The sequence below is a fragment of the Nelumbo lutea genome, chromosome 2, assembly GCF_056320005.1.
Source record: "Nelumbo lutea isolate HS-2025 chromosome 2, American lotus-T2T, whole genome shotgun sequence".
Lineage (NCBI taxonomy): Eukaryota > Viridiplantae > Streptophyta > Magnoliopsida > Proteales > Nelumbonaceae > Nelumbo > Nelumbo lutea.
Window position 1 is genome coordinate 9,930,466 of NC_142685.1, and position 23,298 is coordinate 9,953,763.

Genomic DNA, 23,298 nt, shown 5'->3' on the forward strand with positions numbered 1-23,298 from the left:
GGGGCAGCATTTATGTCATTTTTTTTATAATTAACTGGAATTTCATTAATAAGTATAATTGTAATGTACAAATTTACATTTTGCTTTAAGAGAGACTTAAATCTCTCCCCAATCATTTGGATTACAAGCTTGCCCAAAACAATTGGTCCCTCATTGCTCCTTGCTTAGCATTTTTCTTTTTTCTTTTTTTGAAAAAAGCAAAGTAATTTGTCATTTTTATTCTCTACAAAAACTAAAAAGTGGTAATGATAATTATGCATCAATAGTTATCACTAGAAAGAATATGATTTTTTTTATAAATGAAGAGTTTATTAATATCAATGTTGTTCTGGGTTGGCTGATTCCTTTCCGAGGTGCTTCTCTTGGGGTTATCTGTTGTATTCTTTCTGATTTAATAAAATTACTTTACCCTTTCTCAAAAAGAAAAAAGATTCAAACAGTACAAGCAACCATTGGAGAAGCACGATATGCAATCTCTCCCATTATAATAATCAAAACATTACTAATTAATGGAAAATGAGAAGAAAGAATATGATTTTCCAAGGACTATGTAGATAACACTGATGTGGGCCCCACTGCAGTGGTCCCCACTGTGTTCGTAGGACAGCAGTATTTGTTTCAGTTATAGTAGTGTCAGTTTGAGTCAGTTTGCTAATTCAGCTGTTATTTATTTCAGTTTTATTTACTTTCTTAATTATGTAAGTACCAAGGGCAGATGTGTCCTTTCATCATGTACTAAACATAAACCTATAAATATTAAGAGAGTGGCGGCGGCAGATCTGTTAGAATCTGTCCCTCCTTTCAGCAACTTGTGTTCTCTTGCTTCTCTTCTATTCTCTCCTTTTCTCTCATCTTCTCTTCTGTTTTACAAACCTAAAACCTTTTAGGATTCAAGACTGATTACAGTCTTGATCTTCTACATGGTATCAGAGCCTATCTAGGGCTTCTCATGTGTATCTAGTCCAGCCGACCACATGAGAACTAGCTAGGGCTGGAAGTCTTGAAGAAGTTTTTCGGCGGCTGAATCTTGGAGATTACCAGGAGAGGTTCGCAGCAGTTGAAGACTTTCCGCAGCCTGCAGAGAGTTGGTAATCAGGAAGAGGCAGCGAAGGTTAGGGTTCAGGTAACCCTAGAAGACAGTACACCGAAGGCAGGTAATCAGTAAGTAAGTTTGTTTCTTTACTGATTTTTAGAGATTGCAATCAGCCGAGATAGGTTGGACCTATCTAGAAAGAGGGGCTGAACTGTGTTCAAGTTTGCTCTAGGGTTTGGCTTGCCGAACTGTGATTAAGTTTGTGTCTAGGGTTTGATTGTTGGGCCGAACCCTCCTCTTAAAAGGGGATTAGTTTTTAGGGTTTCACAGTGCCCCACGACAAGTCCCACTGGTGCGGACTGCTTGGAGAGTGCAGCTGAGCACTTTAGTGATTTCAGATCACTAATTTTCCTCAAACCTATAGTTGCAACCCTATTTTTGCTCTCACAGTAGTGGGCCCCACAGTAGTGATTTCAGAGAACAACATCTCAGATTGATAGGCGATTGATTTCAGATCAGTTTTGTGTTGGTATTTCTGATCGGATCAGATCAGTTTCAGATCAGATCAGTTTCGGATCACCTTTCAGACTTGCTTCCTTGACTCTGTTTGAAAAGTAACTGTCTTTTCAGATCAGATCAGTTTCGGATCAGCTTTCAGCTTTCAGATCAATTCTTTTCTTGTAAGTCATTTACTTTTCTAAGAAAAGATAGGTTAAAGTGATCTTGCGGCAAGCCCTAGTGCTGGACTGAACCTTGTGATCTACCTAGAGCTATCCTCAGGTTTATTGTTGGCATTGATCAAATTCTAGGGTTTCATATTAACCCTACTACAAGTCTATCTATACAGTACTGATTAGATTATGCAACTGAATTGATCACTTTAAGGACTGATTAAAACCCTAATTCTGCAAAGGCAAATCAGACCTCCTTCTAAGCTGTTTTTCAGAGTTTTTTTGGGGTTTTCGAACTCTCTTAAAGGGGTTAGAGCTCTACGGACAGCCACTGTTGTGTTTGTTTGTTGGTTTCATATCAGAACTATCCCAGTTGTGCACATACATTGTGAATACAAATCAGGCCTATACTGTTTTTGGTTGTGATTGGTAGTCCAAGTGCTGTTTTAAGACTTGACCGAGATGGAATTTAAAAATCAGGCAGAAGGCAGCTTTGGGAGCATCAGTTATGGTAGTGTTTCTGAGATGGGTTGTCAGCTTACAACCGTAAATTCAGGTACTCTAGCTTCAGCCTACCATGCCTTAGCTCCAGGTACTACTGAACCTTGTTGGGTAATAGATTTAGGTGCATCCGACCACATGACTAGCTTGCCTTCATTGTTTACCTCTTACCATTTGTCATTTGGTAGGGATAGAGTATCTATTGCTGATGGCTCCCTAGTTCCTATTTCTGGGAAGGGGGACATTATGTTATTAGATACGATCTCCTTGTCTTCTGTCTTACATGTTCCTAAGCTTGATACTAACCTCCTTTCAGTCAGTAGTATTACCAAACACATGAACTACTCAGTAACTTTTTTCCCTGACAGGTGTGTTTTTTAGGACCTGGAGACGAAAAAGGTGATTGGGACTGGCCGTGAGACGAATGGGATCTATCTGCTCAAGGAGAGTTCTCGTCGGGAAGAGTCAGTGGGTAAGAAGTCACTTGTTTCCCAGAGTGTGAGTTCGGTTATGCTTTGGCATAACCGATTGGGTCATTTGTCTTTTCGATCCTTAAAGAGTTTGTTTCCTACTTTATTTGAGTCTGTTGAGTTGTCCCAGTTCCAATGTGAAAGCTGTGAGTTTGCTAAACATTGTAGAAACTCTTATTCATTGAGTAATAAAAGGAGTAATCGTCCTTTTGATCTCGTGCATACGGATGTTTGGGGGCCATATCACATTCCTTCTATGGGTGGGTACAAATATTTTTTGTTATTTGTTGATGACCATACCCGGTTTTCTTGGGTTTATCTTATGCGTTCACGAGATGAGGTTCCCGCCCTGACCCAAAACTTTCACCAAATGATCCTAACCCAGTTTGATGCCAAGATTAAAGTTCTTAAATCTGATAATGCAAAGGAGTACTTTGCTAAGTCATTGGCATCTTACCTTCTTACTCATGGGGTTATCCATCAGAGCTCTTGCCCTCATACACCTCAGCAGAATGGGGTTGCAGAAAGGAAGAATAGGCACATCTTGAAGGTGGCTAGAAGTCTTATGTTTACCTCCAATGTCCCTATTCGCTTCTGGGGTGATGCTATCCTCACGGCGGTCTATCTTATTAATCGGATTCCTTCCTGGGTTCTTGATTTGCGATCTCCTTTTTCCCTTCTATACCCACATGAGGAGTTGTTTTCTATTCCCCTTAAGACATTCGGTTGTACCTGCTTTGTTCAGCTTCTCGGACCCCATCACTCCAAGTTTGAACCCAAGGCCTCCAAATGCATTTTCCTTGGTTATGCACGAACTCAAAAGGGGTATTGCTGCTATGATCCTGTCTCAGGGAGGAAGTTCGTTTCTATGGATGTCACTTTCTTTGAGGAGACACCCTACTATCCTCGGGTTTCTCTTCAGGGGGAGAGCAATGAGAGTAGGGGTTTAAGTCCTTGTCTTCAGGGGGAGAGCAGTGAGAGTAGGGGTTTAGGTCTATGTCTTCAGGGGGAGAGCGGTGAGAGTGGGGTAGTTCCTTTACCTATTCCATTGGGTGATGGGAGCTGCAATGGTGAGGGTGGCCAGAGGGATCAGGAGTTGAGGGGAAGCTACAATGGTGAGGGTGGTCAGAGGGATCAGGAGTTGAGGGTCTATCACAGGCGATGCAGGCAAGCTGATCCCGATCATTAGCAGTCCAGGCCAGCTCCAATCTCATCTGCGGCTCCAGGTCCAGGCATTACAGTCCCAGGACCCACAGAGACTTCTTCTATTGTTGCCATTTCACCTCCTACAGATGACCTTGATCTTCCGATTGCAGTCCGTAAAGGGAAACGACATTGTACCACATCTACAGCCCACTGTATTTCCCATTTTTTATCCTATGAGCGCCTATCACCTACCTACAGGTCCTACCTTAGTTCCATTTCCAATGTCCCTATTCCAAGAACAGTGCAAGAGGCTCTATCAGTCCCGGAGTGGAGAGGTGCAATGCAAGTTGAAATGGATGCCCTGTTGAAAAATAATACCTGGGAGCTAGTTGACTTACCCAAAGGAAAGAAACCAGTTGGATGCAGATGGGTATTTACTGTAAAGCACAATGCAGATGGTTCCATTGAGAGGTACAAAGCTCGGCTAGTTGCAAAAGGGTTCACTCAGACTTATGGTATAGATTACTTGGAGACGTTTGCCCTGGTAGCCAAGATGACCACCATTCGGGTTTTATTACCTCTTGCAGCAAGCCACACTTGGCCTTTGTACCAAATGGATGTTAAAAATGCCTTCCTGAATGGGGACTTGCAGGAAGAGGTTTACATGCAGTTGCCTCCTGGATACTATGATACAGAGACAGGTAAGAAGGTCTGCCGACTCAATAAGGCATTGTATGGTTTGAAGCAGTCACCTAGAGCATGGTTCGACAGATTCATACTAGCTCTTGAGAAGTTCGGTTATGTACAGGCCCAGTCAGATCATACACTGTTCATCAAGAGGGTGGAGTCTTCACTGACACTACTTGCAGTATATGTTGATGATATTGTGGTGACAGGAAATGACAGCCATGAGATTGAGTCCCTCAAACAGCTCCTTCATCAAGAGTTTGAGGTGAAAGATCTGAGTCCACTACGGTATTTTTTGGGTATTGAGGTTGCCAGATCTAAACAGGGGATCTTTGTCTCACAGAGGAAATATGTTTTAGATCTGTTGGCTGAAACTGGAAAGCTGGGTGTCAAACCTGTAGATACACCCATTGAACAGAATCACAGGATTAGTGCAGAGAGTGGAGAGCTGCTTGAAGAGAAAGTCATGTTCCAGCGGTTAGTGGGAAAGCTCCTATATCTGTGCCTCACTCGGCCAGATATCAGTTATGCAGTTAGTGTTGTCAGTCAGTACATGCATTCTCCTAGAACCACGCACCTTCTAGTAGCAGAAAGAATACTAGCATACTTGAAGAGATGCCCGGGTAGAGGTATACTGTTCAAGAACAATAACCACATGAAGGTGGAGGTCTATACGGATGCCGATTGGGCTGGCAGTTTTGATGATAGACGGTCTACCTCAGGATATTGTGCCCTTGTGGGAGGAAACCTTGTCTCCTGGAGAAGTAAGAAGCAGAGTGTTGTCTCCCGGTCGAGTGTTGAAGCAGAATACAGGTCCATGGCCAACAGAGTGGCTGAAATCCTATGTCTAAAATCTCTACTTGAGGAGTTGGGTATTGAGTATGAGAAGCCTCTGATACTATATTGTGATAATCAAGCAGCCATTAATATAGCACATAATCCAGTGCAGCATGAAAGAACCAAACATATCGAAGTTGATCGACATTTTATGCGAGAAAGAGTTATATCACAAGAAGTGTGTCTTCCGTACATCACATCCAATATGCAGCTCGCGGATATCCTCACCAAGGCTGTACCAAGGAAGAAGTTAGAGATAGACCTATCCAAGTTGGGCATGATAGATATCTACTCCCAACTTGAGGGGGAGTGTAGAGAACACTGATGTGGCCCCACTGCAGTGGTCCCCACTGTGTTCGTAGGACAGCAGTATTTGTTTCAGTTATAGTAGTGTCAGTTTGAGTCAGTTTGCTAATTCAACTGTTATTTATTTCAGTTTTATTTACTTTCTTTATTATGTAAGTACCAAGGGCAGATGTGTCCTTTTATCATGTACTAAACATAAACCTATAAATATTAAGAGAGTGGCGGCGGCAGATCTGTTAGAATCTGTCCTTCCTTTCAGCAACTTGTGTTCTCTTGCTTCTCTTCTATTCTCTCTTTTTCTCTCATCTTCTCTTCTGTTTTACAAACCTAAAACCTTTTAGGATTCAAGACTGATTACAGTCTTGATCTTCTACAGACTAAAAAGAATATCATTGCAGTGAAGGAAGGAATAAGGGAGCATTTAGTAATGGCTGAAGTGGCTAAACTGAATGAATTATTGCTTTGTCTTTTAGTGGATTAAACAGTCAAATAATAAAACATTTAGGAGTTACAATGATCAACCTAACATGCCATTCAGCCATTAAGGAGAATAGAACCTACTCAACGGCTTATACACTACAGGACAAAGCAACAAACCATTCAATTCAGCCACTTCAGCCATTGCCAAACAGCCCCTGAGATACTATTGCACACATAAAATGATAAGAACAAGCGACAAGACTTCTTTAGGAATTTTCTAATTTTAATAATGCTACTCATTTCCCTTCCCCTTTCTCTTAAGTCCTCCCACCCACAACCCAAGCATCAAACTTGAAATACTTAACACCATTTCTTGTGAGAATAATTAGAGCAGAGAGGTAGAATATGATTCATATAGCTGACTTCATATAGTTGGGATGAGACTTTTTTAAATTGAGTTAACCTTGTAAGAATAATTATTACTTACATCCATTGTACAAAAGGACCTTTTAGCATAACTAGATAATAAAAATTTAGTTGTTTACATTTAAAATAAAGATTTAAGAAAATAAAGAGAAGTTCCTTAGATGTAGATTTTTATTTAACCTGTTTGAGAATAGTATGGGTAAGTGAAGACCTAATGCAGCTGGAAAAGGCCCTTGCAAGGCAAATTGATCCCCTAGTATTATCTAAGTAACATTTAACTAAACCGGATTAAAAATAATTATGTCCAATCTGTACTTGTGGTACAAGAGCCACATATTTACTAAAAATAAGATATTGATTTCTATAGAATTTTGTGCTTTTCGATTAATCAATCTTCACATTCACAAATAGTGGGCTATTGCTCTCCACTTTAGGATTAAGATACCATTGGGCTTCACGTAGGTTTAATTTTGTAGAGAACATTGATGTGGGCCCCACAGCTGTGGGCCCACTCTGTCCATAGGGTAGAATGTATCTAGTCACAGCTGTGGTTATTTTGCTATTTTGTTATTTCTAGTTTCAATTCTATTGTTTGTTATTTGTTAGCAGTTATGATGTAAACACCAAGGGCAGATATGTCCTTTCATGTAACTAGCATAACCTATATATATTAACTTAAAGTGGTGGCGGCAGAATATTGACATTTTGTTCTTCTCAAAAACTGTGTTCTATTGCTCTTCCACCACACTTTCTTCTACTTCTTCACTTTCTCTTCTCATCGAACCTGAAATCTCTTAGTGGTCAAGACTGAATAGCAGTCTTGAAAACCTACATGGTATCAGAGCCAAGTTAGGGTTTTTTATGTGAGTCTAATACCAGCCGACCACATGAGAATCTCCTAGGACTGAAAGCTGAAAAGGAGTTCGTAGACTGATTCTTGGAGATCGCCAGAGGTGCTAGCAGCTGTTGGAAACTTGCTAGGGTTGCAGAGTGTTGGTGGTCAGGAAGGATCAGAGAAGACTAGGGTTCGGGTAACCTTAGAAGGCAGCGAACTATTTTTCCTTGTAAGTTGTTTACTTTTTAAGAGAAGTTCTTTCAGGGAAGATAGGTTGGACCTATCTGGAGGGGAAGGCCAAACCATTCTAGCTCTTTCTCTCTTCGATTCACTAGGGTTTTACAACAAACCCTGGACCAAACTGTGTTTCTCTCTACTCTAGGGTTTGAAAGTGATCTACGGCAAGCCCTAGTGTTTGACTGAACCCTGTGATCTACCTAGAGCTACTCTTAAGTTGATTGGTAGGTCCGATCATATTCTAGGGTTTCTTATTAACCCTACTGCAAGCTCATCTATACAGTTTGGACTGTGCGACTAAATTGCTTCCTTTCAGGACTGATTAAAACCCTACTGCAAGCTCATCTATATAGTTTGGATTGTGCGACTGAATTGCTTCCTTTCAGGACTGATTAAAACCCCAACTTTCCCTAGCATATCAGTTTTTTTAAAAGTTGTTCTCAGAGTTCTAAGGGGGTTAGAGATCTACGACAGCTACTGCTGTGTTGGCCAATTGGTTTCAGATCAGAATTATTTCGGTTTTGTGCACATACACTGAGAATACAGATCAGGCCTATACTGTTTTGATTGTGACTGGTGATTCAAGTGTTGTTTTGACACTTGACAGAAATGGAGTCTAAAATTCAGGCAGAAGGCAGTCTTGGGAACATCAGTTATGGTGGTATTTCTGAGATGGGTGGTCAGATTACGACTGTAAAGTTTGATGGACCAAACTATTTGGAATGGGCCCAATCAGCCATGATGGCTATTGGTGGAAGAGGTAAATTAGGGTACCTCCTGGGAGATATGAAAGAACCTCCCAAGGGAGACCCGACATAAACCAAGTGGATGCAAGAAAACTACTTGGTTATGACATGGCTGTGTAATTCTATGCAGCCTCATATTAGCTGGAATTATTTGTGGGCAAAGACAGCTAAGGAGATATGGGATGTTATGAAAGAAACATACTCCCAACCCCTTAATGTTGCCAGAGCATATGAATTGAAATGTGAAGTGAACACCCTTAAACGAGGAGAGAAACCAGTGTCGGTCTACTTCTCTACCTTGAAGTCCCTGTGGCATGAGATTGATCACTTAGAGACTCTTGAGTGGGAGAGTCCCAAAGATGCTCAAACCCATAGAAAGCACATCGAGACAAACAAAGTGTTTGAGTTCCTGGCGGGACTGAACTCAGAATATGATATTGTGAGGCAGTTGACTAGAGACAGTGTGATTCTCTCTCAGGCTTATTCATTTGTACACAGTGAAGAGACCAAAAGGAAGGTTATGATGCAACCCACATCAGCCTTTGTAGCGGCTACACCCAAATCAGGGGGTGATTCAGAGAAGGACAAAGGAAGACAAGAAGGATGTAGTATGTGAACATTGTAAGAAACCCAAACATACAAAAGAGACATGTTGGAAACTATATCCCCACTTGGTTCCTGCGAAGTTAAGAAACAAGAAGGGCACTGCTCATGTAGCCATGAACACTGATTCAACATCCTCATCTGGCACAAAAGGAACATCTTTGGAGATCTTAACTGCAGTTCGGGCTGCTCTAATACAGCTAGAAAAGGAGGTTGGAAATTCAGCTCAGCCACTACAGCCTCCATCAGCCCCTGTCACATCTGCCTTCGCCCATTCAGGTACTCGAGCTTCAGCCTATCATGCCTTAGCTCCAGGTACTACTGAACCTTGTTGGGTAATAGACTCAGGTGCATCTGATCACATGACTAGCTTGCCTTCATTGCTTACTACTTACCATTTGTCTTCTGGAAGGGATAAGGTATCTATTGCTGATGGCTCCCTGGTTCCTATTTTTGGGAAGGGTGACATCAAGCTTTCATATACTATCTCCCTATCATTTGTTTTGCATGTTCCTAAGCTTGATACTAACCTTCTTTCAGTCAGTAGTATTACCAAGCATATGAACTGCTCAGTAACCTTCTTCCCTGACCGATGTGTTTTTCAGGACTTGGAGACGCAAAAGGTGATTGGGACTGGCCGTGAGACGAATGGGATCTATCTGCTCGGGGAGCGGTTCCGTCAGGGAGAGTCAGTAGAGAAGTTGTCTTTTGTTTCTCAAAGTGTGAGCCCGATTATGATTTGGCATAACCGATTAGGTCATTTGTCTTTTCGATCTTTACAGAGTTCGTTTCCTACTTTATTTAAGTTTATTGAGTTGTCTCAGTTATAGTGTGAAAGTTGTGAGTTTGCTAAGCATTGTAGAAAGCCTTATTTATTGAGTAATAAAAGGAGTGATAATTCTTTTGATATTGTGCATACTGACGTTTGGGGGCCTTATCATATCCCTTCCATGGGTGGGTACAGATACTTTTTGTTATTTGTTGATGACCATACCCATTTTTCTTGGGTTTATCTCATGCGTTCACGAGATGAGGTACCTTCCCTGACCCAAAATTTTCCCCAAATGATCCTAACCCAGTTTGATGCCAAGGTCAAAGTTCTCCGATCTTATAACGCAAAGGAATACTTTGCTAAATCATTGACATCTTATCTTCTTCATCATGGGGTTATCCACCAAAGCTCTTGCCCTCATACACCTCAGTAGAATGGAGTTGCCGAGAGGAAGAATAGGCACATTTTGGAAGTGGCTAGAAGCCTCATGTTTACTTCCAATGTCCCTATTCGCTTCTGGGGGGGATGCTATCCTCACGGCGGTATACCTTATTAATTGGGTCCCTTCCAAGGTCCTTGATATGTGATCTCCTTTTTTGCTTCTACACCCACGTGAGGACTTGTTTTCTATTCCCCTTAAGACATTTGGTTGCACTTGCTTTGTTCAGCTTCTCGGACCCCATCCCTCCAAGTTCGAACCCAAAGCCTCCAAATGCATCTTCCTTGGTTATGCACAAACTCAAAAAGGTTATTGCTGTTATGATCCCATCTCCGGGAGGAAATTTGTCTCCATGGATGTCACTTTCTTTGAGGGGACACCCTATTATCCTTGGGTTGCCCCTTAGGGGGAGAGTACTGAAAGTCGGGGTTTGAGTTCTTGTCTTCAGGGGGAGAGCAGTGAGAGTGGGGCAGTTCCTTTACCTATTCCATTGGGTGATGAGAGCTACAATGGTGAGGGTGGTCAGAGGGATCAAGAGTTAAGAGTTTATCATAGGCGGTGCAGGCAGGTTGATCCTGATCATCAGCAGTCCAAACCAGCTTCAATCTCATCTGCAACTCCAAGTCCAAATACTTCAGTCCCAGATCCCACAAAGACTTCCCCTACAGATGATCTTGACCTTCCAATTGCAGTCCGTAAAGGGAAATGACATTGTACCACATCCACAGCCCATTGTATTTCCCATTTTTTATCCTATGATCGCCTATCTCCTACCTACAGGTCCTACCTTAGCTCCATTTCCAATGTCCCTATTCCAAGAATAGTGCAAGAAGCCCTATCCGTCCCTGAATGGAAAGATGCAATGCAAGTTGAGATGGATGCCCTGTTGAAAAACAACACCTGAGAGGTAGTTGATTTGCCAAAAGGAAAGAAACCAATTGGATGCAGATGGGTATTTATGATGAAGCATAATGCAGATGGATCTATTGAGAGGTATAAAGCTTGGTTAGGTGCAAGAGGGTTTACACAGACTTATGGCATAGATTACTTGGAGACATTTGCACCGGTAGCCAAGATGACAACTATTCGAGTTCTATTGTCCCTTGCAGCAAGTCACACTTGGCCTTTATACCAAATGGATGTGAAAAATGCCTTTCTGAATGGAGATCTACAGGAAGAAGTTTACATGTGTTTGCCTCCTGGATTCTATGATGCAAAAATAGGTAAGAATGTCTGCCGGCTCAACAAGGTTTTGTATGGTTTGAAACAGTCACCTAAAGCTTGGTTCGATAGATTCAGACTAGCACTTGTGAAGTTTGGATATGTACAGGCCCACTCAGATCATACCCTATTCATCAAGAGGGTGGAGTCCTCTTTGACACTATTGGCAGTATATGTTGATGATATTGTGGTCACAGGGAATGATAGCCATGAGATTGAGTCTCTTAAACAGCTTATTCACCAAGAATTTGAGGTGAAGGACCTTGGTGTACTCCAGTATTTTTTGGGTATTGAGGTTGCTAAATCCAAACAGGGGATCTTTATATCTCAGAGGAAATATGTCCTAGACCTGTTGGCAGAAACTGGAAAGTTAGGTGTCAAGCCTGCAGATACACCAATTGAACAGAATCACAGGATTAGTGCCAAGAGTGGGGAGCTTCTTGAAGACAAAGTTATGTTCCAGCAACTGGTAGGAAAGCTCCTATATCTCTGCCTCACTCGGCCAGATATTACTTATGTTGTTAGTGTTGTCAGCCAGTACATGCATTCTCCTAGAACCACACATCTTCTTGCGGTAGAAAGAATCTTAGCCTACTTGAAGAGATGCCCAGGTAGGGGTATACTTTTCAAGAACAACAATCACATGAATGTGGAGGTCTATACTGATGCAGATTGGGCTGGGAGTGTTGATGACAGAAGGTCTACCTCAGGATATTGTGCCCTTGTGGGAGGAAACCTTGTCTCCTGGAGAAGTAAGAAACAAAATGTTATCTCCCGGTCAAGTGCTGAAGCAGAATACAGGTCCATGGCCAAAGGAGCGGCTGAATCCTATGGCTAAGATCTCTACTTGAGGAGTTGGGTATTGAGTATGAGAAGCCCCTGATGTTGTACTGTGATAATCAAGCCACCATTAATATAGCACATAATCCAGTACAGCATGACAGAACCATACACATTGAAGTTGACCGCCATTTTGTGCGAGAAGGGTCTCATCTCAAGAAGTATGCCTCCCTTACATCACATCCAGTATGCAACTAGCAGACATCCTCACTAAAGTCATATCAAGAAAGAAGCTAGAGGCGGATCTATCCAAGTTGGGAATGATGAACATATACTCCCAACTTGAGGGGGAGTGTAGAGAACATTGATGTGGGACCACAACTCTGTCCATAGGGTAGAATGTATCTAGTCACAGCTGTGGTTATTTTGCTATTCTGTTATTTCTAGTTTCAGTTATATATTGTTTGTTATTTGTTAGCAGTTATGATGTAAACACCAAGGGCAGATATGTTCTTTCATGTAACTAGCATAACCTATATATATTAACTTAAGTGGCGGCGGCAGAATATTGGCATTTTGTTCTTCTCCTCAAAAACTGTGTTCTATTGCTCTTTCACCACTCTTTCTTCTACTTCTTCTTCACTTTCTCTTCTCATCGAACCTGAAATCTCTTAGTGGTCAAGGCTGAATAGCAGTCTTGAAAACCTACAAATTTTATAGTGACTAAACTTTCAAATACATCCTCTCTGAACACTGACACTTCACTATCAAATAAATTGTCCTTTTTTAAATATTATCAATCACTCATTATTAATGCTAGCACTTCAAAACTATTAATACCCTTTCCAAAAGAAACACTTATTTCAGAACTTTATAGTGAGGTGGCCCGTTGTATATCTACAAAAGAGGGGTCCAAGGGTGTTTATATCGCATTACCAAAAAAGGGTGTTTTTATGGACTCCATCCTAAGAGGGCAACAAGTTGTGGCTTGGTTTACACAATAGAGAAGGCAAACTGTCTGCGATTGAATTGCACTGGATGGTGCTGTGATAACACAATTTTGATGGGTTCTCCCAAGGCGATCCTGGACCCTCCTGGGGGTGAGGTCTTTAGAAATCAAAAGGTAATAATCTGTTGAGTTCTGAGTTCCAGTTTAAGGGAACTCACTAAACGCTTCTTTTTTTATTGGAAACGGTAACTCCATTAATACAAATTAAGTACAACTGTCAACCCCTAAATAGGTGTTGGGTCCCCAATAGTCTTTCTTACAAAACTGCCTAGAACATTCTCTCCCACACAGTCCCTTGTTTAGCCAATGTATCAGCTAAACCATTAGCTGATCTCCTTGTCCATTTGAAGCAGGCACCAATCTCTTGTTGTATTGAGGATTTCCCTTGTAGGCTGTCTATAAATCCAGGCTCCCAACTTACCTGATTGCAGCCAACCAACCAACAATTTAGAGTCTCCCTCTATCTCAATTTGGTGTAACCCCCCAATTGTTTGGCATATTTTACACCTTGAAGCAAGGGCATCACCTCCGCTCTCAATGAATCCCCCACTCCTATTGGCCCCAAAAATATAGCCACAATTCGGCCATTTTCATCTCTGAATACTTCCCCTATACCTAAAGAGCCCAGGTTTACCTCTAGAACTCTTGTCAAAGTTCAGTTTCACTATTTGTTGTGTTGGTGGGGACCACAATTCCTGCACAGTAGGTTTTATGGAAGTTGTAGATGCCACCACTCCAATTCCTATAAGTATATTCAGCTAAGAAGTCTTTAAACAAATCCAAAGTTTTCAACCATTGAATAGTCATAATGATTATTCTTTCTACAATTTCCTCCTTGGATTTCTCCACTCCTTTAAAGATCCTATTGTTCCTTTCTTCCCAAGCTGCTCTTGTTGCTCTCCACATTAATCTTCCACGTCTCTTCGGTTGCCTGAAAAAGCTTGGGTCAAAAAGGCTTGTCACGTCTGGGGGAGGTGTCCACCTGCAACCAAAGATAGAAAAGAACCAGGCCCAAATAAAGCACACAAATGGACTTGAGCTCTGGTGAGACAATCACACTAAGTGCTGCTTCTATACTGTCCATAACTGTTCTTTAGGTTGAAGCAGTATGGTAATAGAAGATGCCTCCAGATGAAGAAGGTTAATGGCCTTTCAGATTTCTACTTAGGTTAGATGCCTTTGGGATTTTATTTTTGTCAAGTATCCGTAAGAATTTTTTTGTCGGTATTGAGCTTATTGTAGTTGGGTCAGTTTGGTTTTCCCTTGTACAGAATCTCATTGTACAGGAGTTATCCTTATTTCTTGTTTTGGAATTTAATAAAATACTTTACCTTACAGTTTCAAAAAAAAAAAAAGATTTCTACTTAGGGAAGCAAAGGCTTTCCCTCCTGAACAGCTCATTCAGGTTGATCCATTAATCTGGTAATGGTTTAGCTGACACTTGCTAGTAGGCAGAATGGACCTTGAGTACAGGGGATCCATGTCCACGGATGCAACGACAAAGCTAAGTTTAAGCATGAATTCGAATTGTATGGAGTTGTTGTCATTTATTTGCTGATTCATCTATGATGTCTTGTGCAGTTGTGCTTTTTTCTTTTCGTTATTAGACTTTTACTGATCTTGTTCCCTGCTATTAGGCCTTTTAAATAAAAGTGGTTCTCCTCTTGTCTATTAATAAAACATCTTTTTTTTTATGAAATTAATAAAACATCTTTCTGCCATTGCCATTGCCATTGCCTATTGATCAGGAAAAAAAAAGAAGAAAAAAAAAACCAGAACTTCACAGTCAGAATTAATAACATAAAACCCAAAAAGATCATGATGATGTAGAAATATGAAGTACAAAAGCACAAAATGCAGTGAAACTACCTGCAAAAATGAGGATCTGAAACCTTCAAACTCAAACAACTGCTCAGTCTCAATAAAATTGGCAGTATCTCCTTCAAGGTTAGCTCCTCTTCTCCACATTCTAGTTCCTAAGGTTCATATTCATAGTTTTTTATCAGTGTGCACCAAATTTATCATTCTGCCATAACCTCATTAGAATCCACCATATAACCTTATCAACTAAGCTTCAGTTGTTCATCACAATAACATCATACCTAGACGTCGTGTGCACCTCCTTGAAACCAAAGTAATATTGGCTATAGAACTTTTAATTGTGAACTGTGCAGTCTGAAAGCCTAAGCCTTGGTTAAGTGAGAACTCTAGAGATGATTGTATGCATTCGATGTATCCATCAGCTTTTGTTGTATCATGAACAAAAGAATGGGTACAAAAACAAATATTCACAGAACGAGAATACAAGAATAGATGAATAATGAAAATTAGAAAGCAGTCACAAAGTAGTGGTAAGTCTTAGGATACTTCCTTGTACCAAAGGAATGATGAATGCGTCAAGCTGCAAGGAGAAAAGGCCATGGCATATTAGAGATATCAAATATATTAGTTGACCATATCCCAGAAGTTATCTGTACTGAAGGAACAGTATCTAACCTTACACTCAATAAGCTCATCCAACAAATTTCTGTTCCAAACAAAGCGAGGATCAGCCTGAAATTTGAATAAAACATCAGAAGCTCAAGAAAATCTGAAAATGAAGTCATGGAGCATATATTAAACAATAGAAGCACGCCTGACTTAAGATGAAGTAGTTTAGAATAAGTTTCCAAGAAATGGAAATTACTTAAGAAATTGAAAGTTCCACTGTAGTATGTACAGCAATTGCGTTATAAAGAATGAAAAAAAAAATCCAAAAGACCTGCTTCCAAAGTGGTTTGCTTGCTCTCCCTTCTGCTAAGTTGCATGTTCTTTGTAAGCTGGTAAACATGACAAGATGCATCTAGAAGATGTCAGTTTTGGTATGATATAGAAATTACCTCTGAGATAATTATCATAGTCATGATTTACTATAAGAACCATCTGCCTTGCAATACAATTAAAAAAATGATTAAGCAAAAAAAAAAAAACAAAAAGAACTTACTTTAATGTCAGATCTGTTTCATATGAATAATACAAACCCGGAGTTGATTCCACAGCCTTCAACAGAGTTATGAAGTAAGCTTCATCCTTTTTCTGCACAAAATGAATGATAAACTTGCACTATGATAAATTTCTAGCCAATTTTCCAGGTTAAAATTGTAGGTATTTCAATCTTTACAAGGAAAATTTGTATATTCCAGTTCCAGGGAAATTGGCAAAAGAAACCCCTACTTCTTGAGCAGTTGAAAGCTGCAAAGCATCATTGCACGATAGAAACCTCATAGACATCACCCGGAAAATGGGAAAACCAAGATAGCTGCCAACTTCCTTACGAGAAGTAATTATAAGAACGTATGTTCCTGTACAAAAATTAAGAAGATCAATAAAAAAATAAAATCAAGGTCATAAGTAAATATGATAGCCATAGTGGTATGGAAAAGTTTTTTTCAATATCATTTTGCCAGCAGATTATAATAAGCCTGCAAGGCTACTATTATAGAAGAACCTGCAAAAGTTTTATATCTTTTATACACCTAGGGCCTAGACCAAGAAGTAAACAAAGATCCAAAGAAGATTCCACTATAATTTCTGATCTAGCATAGTTGCCAATTATTGCAGCAAATTCTTTTTCCTGTCTAAAGATATTCTTTTCATTTCTTTTCAATTGGTTCTTGATATCTCAAGCTTGTCATTACCTGACAGAACAAGGAAATAATAAATAAAGGATTTGTGTGCAAATGAGTCAAAATATGAGACCATAACATTCTATTTGCATAAGGAAATTTTCTCATGTCAACACAAAAGAACTGATGTCCTGAGTTAACCTTGTACTGATCAGCAAGACAACAACTCCTGTAACCCATACAATTGTCGCCCTCTTCCAAGTTAACTAGAGAAATTACAACATTACATAAAATATGCACCAGTTAAATGATTTGGGTGGTTAGGTCATTAACCACCTACTAGTTGGTCTGATACATATTTCTTTCAATCATCCATTAGTTGGTGTCGCATGCTTCTTGCAATGAAATACAAGTTAAATTCTTGACAGTATAACAAATTGTATTCATGCACTGTCTATAAAAGGATACCTGCAAGTAACCTAATTGTTCCAACTACCCCATAAATTGTAGAAATCTTAGTTGGACTTTGAGAATAAGAATCACCTGCATCAATCAATGAAATTCAAGTCAAGTGCATTTTCCATCATAACTAGACTTTAAAAGTTGTATACATTAAAGTTAAGCATTTATTTGTGTGCTGCATATGGAAAAGAGTAGGACTCAATTGTAGCATTCAGATATTGAAACATTTGGAATTGCATTTAGTTAATTGAAGATTGTTTATTAATAACTTCCCCAATCTATTTTATTAATTTGATAAAAGGTTATATCGACTGGTAACCTATGTTCAAATCTAAAAGATTCAAAAACAATTTCAAGTGAAACTTCCTTTCTTTTCTTGTGTTTTCTACCTTTGTCATCTTTTAGCTCCTCATTGAGAAGCTAGAGCCTCTTCCATGGGCCAAAGTCAATGCTTTACATGTTGTTGTGTTGAAGAACCTTAGAAGGGAGAAACAGATTTTAAGCTTTCCTTTCATACAAACATATGCAATATGGAAAAAAAAATCATATGGTTGTGTTGTGTGTTGTGGTAAAGCCCGTCTTAATGAGCTACTTCCTTTTCAATGATTGCCTTTTTAAACTGCATAAGATGATTTTAGAAAAAAAGGAAAAAATAAGGAAAAAAATATTTTCTCATCTTTTATATATAGTTTTGTGATTTATTAATATGTTTACAAACTTATCCCACATAAAATCATTTTAGCCTTTTAATTTATGGCTTTACATATAACTACTTAATTTCCTTAGTTACTTATACTCCTTTGTATCATATTGTTTTGACAGGGTCTGTCAAAGCTTGCTAGAAGTCTGTGATGGTCTATTCCAGCTGCTGTAATCAGTACTATTTGGGCAGAAAGAAATAAAAGGCTCTTCCATAGTACTTCCAAAGATCCAGAAGAGCTGATCGTCTTTTCATTTGGAAAATTGTTCTCTTCAGTCTTGGCTGTAATGGGAATTCAGGTCTCTCATCTTGGGGCTAGGTTGATCTCTAGGAACTTCTGGCATCTGTAATGGTGTATAGTCTGTCTGATCCTTCCCCAAGTGTTGTTTTTTGGGGGGGATCCTATTGTTCTATTATTCTTATTTCAATAAAATTACCTTACCTTCTTTCAAAAAAAGATGAAGAGAATCAACCCAACGACCAAATTACTTGTATTTTTACCATTTATTGTGATTTTACCCTTCTAATTGGGGAGTTTGCACATAACATGGCTTTATCCTTCCATTTTTCAAGGACAAGTTATTTATTGTCCCAAATGTCCTACCAGTTCTTTTTTTCTCTCTTTACTTTTCCATTCAATATGAGCCTTTAGGAAATCAAATAACCTACCAAGCAGTCATGTGGGGTGTTTGGGAAGAATGAAACAACCGCATTTTTAACAACAAAGCTAGAACCTTGGAAGACCTAAACTCTCATATCTCTCACCTTTGCAATTTGTGGATGCTGAATTCAAAGATGTACAAAGACTTCTCTCTGAACATGCTTCAGCAGAACCTGGTGGAGCTGCTGTTCTCTTCACCTAGTGCTATTAGAGCTGCTAACCTTCCCCAGTCAAGGGAAGAGGAGGAGGTGACCTTGTATTGATGGAAGTGCTCTAGGGAACCCGGGTCTAGCTGGTTGTGGGGGTGTGTTTTTTGAGGAGGGATGGTAGTCCTCTGTGGCTCTTTAGTGGCCCATTAGGGACTGCAGACACTACAACGGCTGAACTCGTAACAGTTTTAAATGGCCTCCATATCACAAGAAGACTAGGCCTGACCAACCTGGTGGTCAAAGATGATTCTAGCAACACAATAAAGTGGTTTGGGGAGATGGAAGGAGGACCTTGGAGACTGGCTCACTACCTAGACGAGGCTAGAGATCTGATACACTACTTGAATGGTTCTTTAATCTGGACTCCCAGGAATTTAAACTCTGTAGCAGATAATTTATCCAAGTCTGGTGCTCACAGGAAAACTTTTATAGTAATAGTATAATGCCTTTGTAACCTGTGTGTGACTAGCCTTTGTGCATCATCTCATGTACTCTCTTTTATCTCTTCAATAATTTATAAAGCTACTCTTTTTCTCAAAAGAAAAAATAATAATAACCTACCAAGCATGATTACCTCTTGTGAGCAGGGTACTTGACAATTTTACTCATAGATTCCAATAGAGCTTCTTCCATGTGCTCTGCATGGGTTTATACAGAGTTTTCCCCTGCTCTACTTTGTGAAAAGGTATTACCACAGCCAAGTCTGGCTGCATTTCCTTGTTGTGGTTGCTAATTACCTTTGCACCTTTTTTTTGAGAAAAGGTAAAGTATAATTGTATTAATGTAAAAGTATGAAGTACAGGTCCTTTGTACAAAAAACAAAAAAAAAAAATCTGTACAAGTATAGCCAAGAGGAGCTCAAAAAAAAGTCCACCTTCAAACAAGAACAATCAAGAGTAGCATCTTTGAAATTGTTAAGTACAGACAACCAATTCCTAATGACACCTAAAGCGAGATTGATGACTTCAGCTTCAGAAGATGCTGTATGCACAAAAAATCTGTTGTTCCTCTCACTCCATAAGGCCCAAAAAATTGCCAAAGGAACAGAGGACCAACAAACTATACCTTTCTTAGACAAACCAGACATTGTACCATTCTTCCAGTAGAGCTTTCACTGAAACGGGCAGATATAGAGCCTTAAAAATGATTCCATACTGTTGTGCTGAAATTGCACCGTAAGAACAGGTAATTTGAAGACTCAACTTCCAGGTTGCAGAGACAGCATCTCAAGTCATTGCAAATAGAACCTTTTTTTCAGAAGCATTTCTTTAGTAAGACATCTCTCCCATGCTGCCCATGTCTCCCAAACAGAAAACTTAATTTTTGAAGGAGCCGTTGTCCCCCAAATGGCCTTACTAGGGAAAGATTCTTCTTGTAGCAGGTCGAGAAAGTCTGCTACCAACTGAAGTTCTCAATCATTAAAGCTTCTTCTGAAGGAAGGAGTTCAACAGGTTCTGTTACCATCCTGCATGAAAGAATCAGCTACCAGGACTTCCTTATCAGCTGCCAATTTAAATAAGGCTAGAAACAATTCTTTTAGACTTCTGTCTCCTGTTCAAGGATCTAACCAGAACCTTAGTCTTCTTCCATTTCCAATCTTGTAGCTAATTCCCCTTCTGAAGAACATGAAAGCTTTACAAATTCCTTTCCAAACACCACAGCCCTAAGAGAAAAGGAAAGGGTCTGCTGCCGAGGTACCAATCAAACAGATTGTCCACCAGGACCATGACTATTGGATCCTAAAGGTAGAAAAGGGGACCCGCCAGCACTGCAGATAGATTTCACAGCAGGAGAAACTTTCTTCCATATCAGCAGTTCATCTAACTGATGCCTTAACCACCAAACTGCAGCATTCCCACTTCTATATCAACCCCGGAAGATGCGTCCTAATGCTTTAATTATAGTTCTAATGTTAAAATGCCTAAAAATGTTGGTTATCTTTGACGCCTTTCAGTCATCCATTTCATCTGTTATATCCAAATTGTAGTTCACCCCAATTCCCAACAAGGGGATTATCTTATGTGGCTCTATTGATTTAGAATGCATAGGCAAAGGGGAGGACCTAAGGATCACTAAAAGTCTTATTTCATGACTGTCAAGTGCCAAGCCCGTATTGCTTATGCAAATGTATTTACCAATCAACAAGGTCAACTATGCGAAATTATGCATTACCATAGAATAATTAGGACAACTGCTGGTCTATCCCCGCTTAAATAATTTCTGTAAGTTTCGTAAAGAATATATTTATTTTTCTTTATTTATAGAATTTTTATTGGTATTTCTTAAATTTGGAGGATAATAAGGAGTGGAAACTGGAAAGAAAATCGTGGATACATACAAAATAGATGTCAGAACTCAGAAAACCGATGAGTAGAATTGCAGAGATAACGCTAACCGGTTTGTTGCTCAATAACCCCGTCAGAACGACCAATCGAGAAAGCTTGCTCCGGAGAATCTGTAGATCTTATGATGAACTTGTCCGGGAACTCCTGCAGCTGCAACTGGTTGAACAGCTTGAAACCTCCCGAAGGGGTTATATTTTCCATTTTGTTTCTCTTTTTTCTTCGGATCCTTTGGATAAGTTTTGAGTCCAAGCTCTGCGATGGTTGATTAATGTGGATCGACTTCGATGAACTACAAAGAAGAAGAAGAAGAAGAAGAAGAAGAAGAAATGGAGGGATGGATGGTTATTCGTTAAGTCTTACTTAACGACTCGTCAAGCTTCTGAAAACAAGCATTAATGACTGATTAAGGACGCTGTTTTTCTAAATGACGTTAATAACCTCGGGATTTAAACTTTAACTTAGCTTAAACGGCCTAATTACAGCCTTAATCATAAGCTAATCATCTCTGTACCTATAGCTCGATTTCCTCCGTGGTTCTTCTTTACTTTTCCCTCATGTTGAGTTCCTTTTTGACTTAGTTAGGTTGAATTTAGTTGAAGGACGGATTAGGGTTAGAGTTGATTAATATGAACTTGGCTTGACTTCATGTTGAATCAGGATTTAGGTAATCAGAGCCCAATATCTGTTTTTCAACCTGTTGTTGAATTGGCCAGTCAGACCGGTTAATCCATCGTCCGGACAGAATAATTCCGGGTCCATTTCACTAATAAATCATTTGTTTGTGAAAAATTATTGACTCGGTCAAGGACCAAATGACCCGGCCAGTTGAATTGCTGAACCATTGACCCCATAAATGAGGTTGCTTGTGTGCCTCAAGTATTAATTCTCTTTTTTCTGTTTTTGTATTTTTTTTCATCGTATATAAGAATAAATTTTATTTGCTTCCCTCATTTGTGTTAGACATAATATCTTTTTCTACAAATCTTTTGTTTATTTTAGTTTTTGTATTTTTCTTGTTTTTATATATTTATTAGTTAATTATGATATCACATCCATTTGATCGTTGAACTATTGATTGTTATTTCCACAATTTTTACTCGAAAACACTTGTGCCCAGGTAAACGTATTACCCAAATATTGAAAAATAAATAAGGTCAAAATATGCCATGTGTACAGAGATGACATGGTATATCTATTTGGCCAGGTATTACGAGTGACTATTCAAACTCGGAAATGATGCAGACTGACCCTGTTAGAATAATGGATCCACATTGGACTCTCTCTCTCTCAAACATCTTTGTAACTCTCATGTATGCTGTGAGACAATGGTGGAGCCAGGAATTTTCTCATGGGGGTTAAGATAAACAAGAAAATGCGTAAGGAAATGGGGTGGGTGTCTATTATAGAATTTTTTAAAGAAAAATAAATATATATTTTTTTAATGAGGTGAGAGTAAAGAGGTAGGCTGTGTAGGGAAATGGGGTGGGAAGGTTTAGGTCATAGATTTTTTTAAAGAAAAAATAAATGAAGTTTTTAATTTTTACAGGAGCATTAGAAAAATAATCCTTTGACATTTTAGTTCCAGTTTTGGGGATCAATGGCCCACTTTATTACATTTTTTACCTTACATCTACTTGCTAACTATATATAAATATTGATCTAACAAAAAGTTTAAGGGTTGTGTTTGGTTGTTTAAGTTGTTAAGCTATAATTTTAATATGACGCTACAAGCTAAATTCAAGTAAATTGCAACGCCATAGAAGGAAAAATTAGGGTATACTTTGAGTTTTCATGAATTGACTTAAATATACCTTAAGTTTTGCAATTAAACTTAAATATGCTTTTAAAAGATGAATTTACCCTTTATATATTAAGTGAAACATAAAGATGGCAATTTTCCCCATTTTTTGTCAACATTTAGATGGTTGATAAAGAGAATTAGATGAGAATGACATTTGTGTCTTTTCAACGGCTGGTTAACATATTGGTTAGTGACAGGTATTGGATTGACACATTTTGAAAGTTTGAGTACTGAATAGTCACGTTTTAAAGTTTGGGGACCAAAGTAGCACTAGACCCGAAGTACAGAATACTAACCAAGAATTTTCCCTCTAATAAATTATTAAAATAAAAAAAAAAAAAACATAATAATTTATATAAACAAAAAATCATAATAG

At 39.2% G+C, this 23,298-nt stretch overlaps 1 protein-coding gene across 7 annotated transcripts in view; it reads right to left on the reverse strand.

The window, feature by feature from the left end:
• SAC8 (SAC domain-containing protein 8) overlaps positions 1-21,673 on the reverse strand; it is a 34,223-nt gene extending 12,550 nt beyond the window's left edge. For 3 of the 7 annotated variants that reach the window (XM_088970322.1, XM_088970321.1, XM_088970320.1), the window contains exons 1-9: positions 21,115-21,494; positions 17,213-17,287; positions 16,353-16,480; positions 16,123-16,214; positions 15,901-15,958; positions 15,636-15,692; positions 15,507-15,540; positions 15,242-15,322; positions 15,009-15,115 (exon numbers count right to left, since the gene is read on the reverse strand). In XM_088970322.1, coding sequence (XP_088826448.1) covers positions 15,009-15,115; positions 15,242-15,322; positions 15,507-15,540; positions 15,636-15,692; positions 15,901-15,958; positions 16,123-16,214; positions 16,353-16,409 — 486 coding nt within the window. In that variant the 5' untranslated portion in view covers positions 16,410-16,480; positions 17,213-17,287; positions 21,115-21,494. Of the gene's footprint in view, positions 1-15,008; positions 15,116-15,241; positions 15,323-15,506; positions 15,541-15,635; positions 15,693-15,900; positions 15,959-16,122; positions 16,215-16,352; positions 16,481-17,212; positions 17,288-21,114 lie in introns of all 7 variants that reach the window. The other 4 variants (XM_088970319.1, XM_088970318.1, XM_088970316.1 and 1 more) reach the window with 3 other exon arrangements.
• Positions 21,674-23,298: the final 1,625 nt, after the last annotated feature.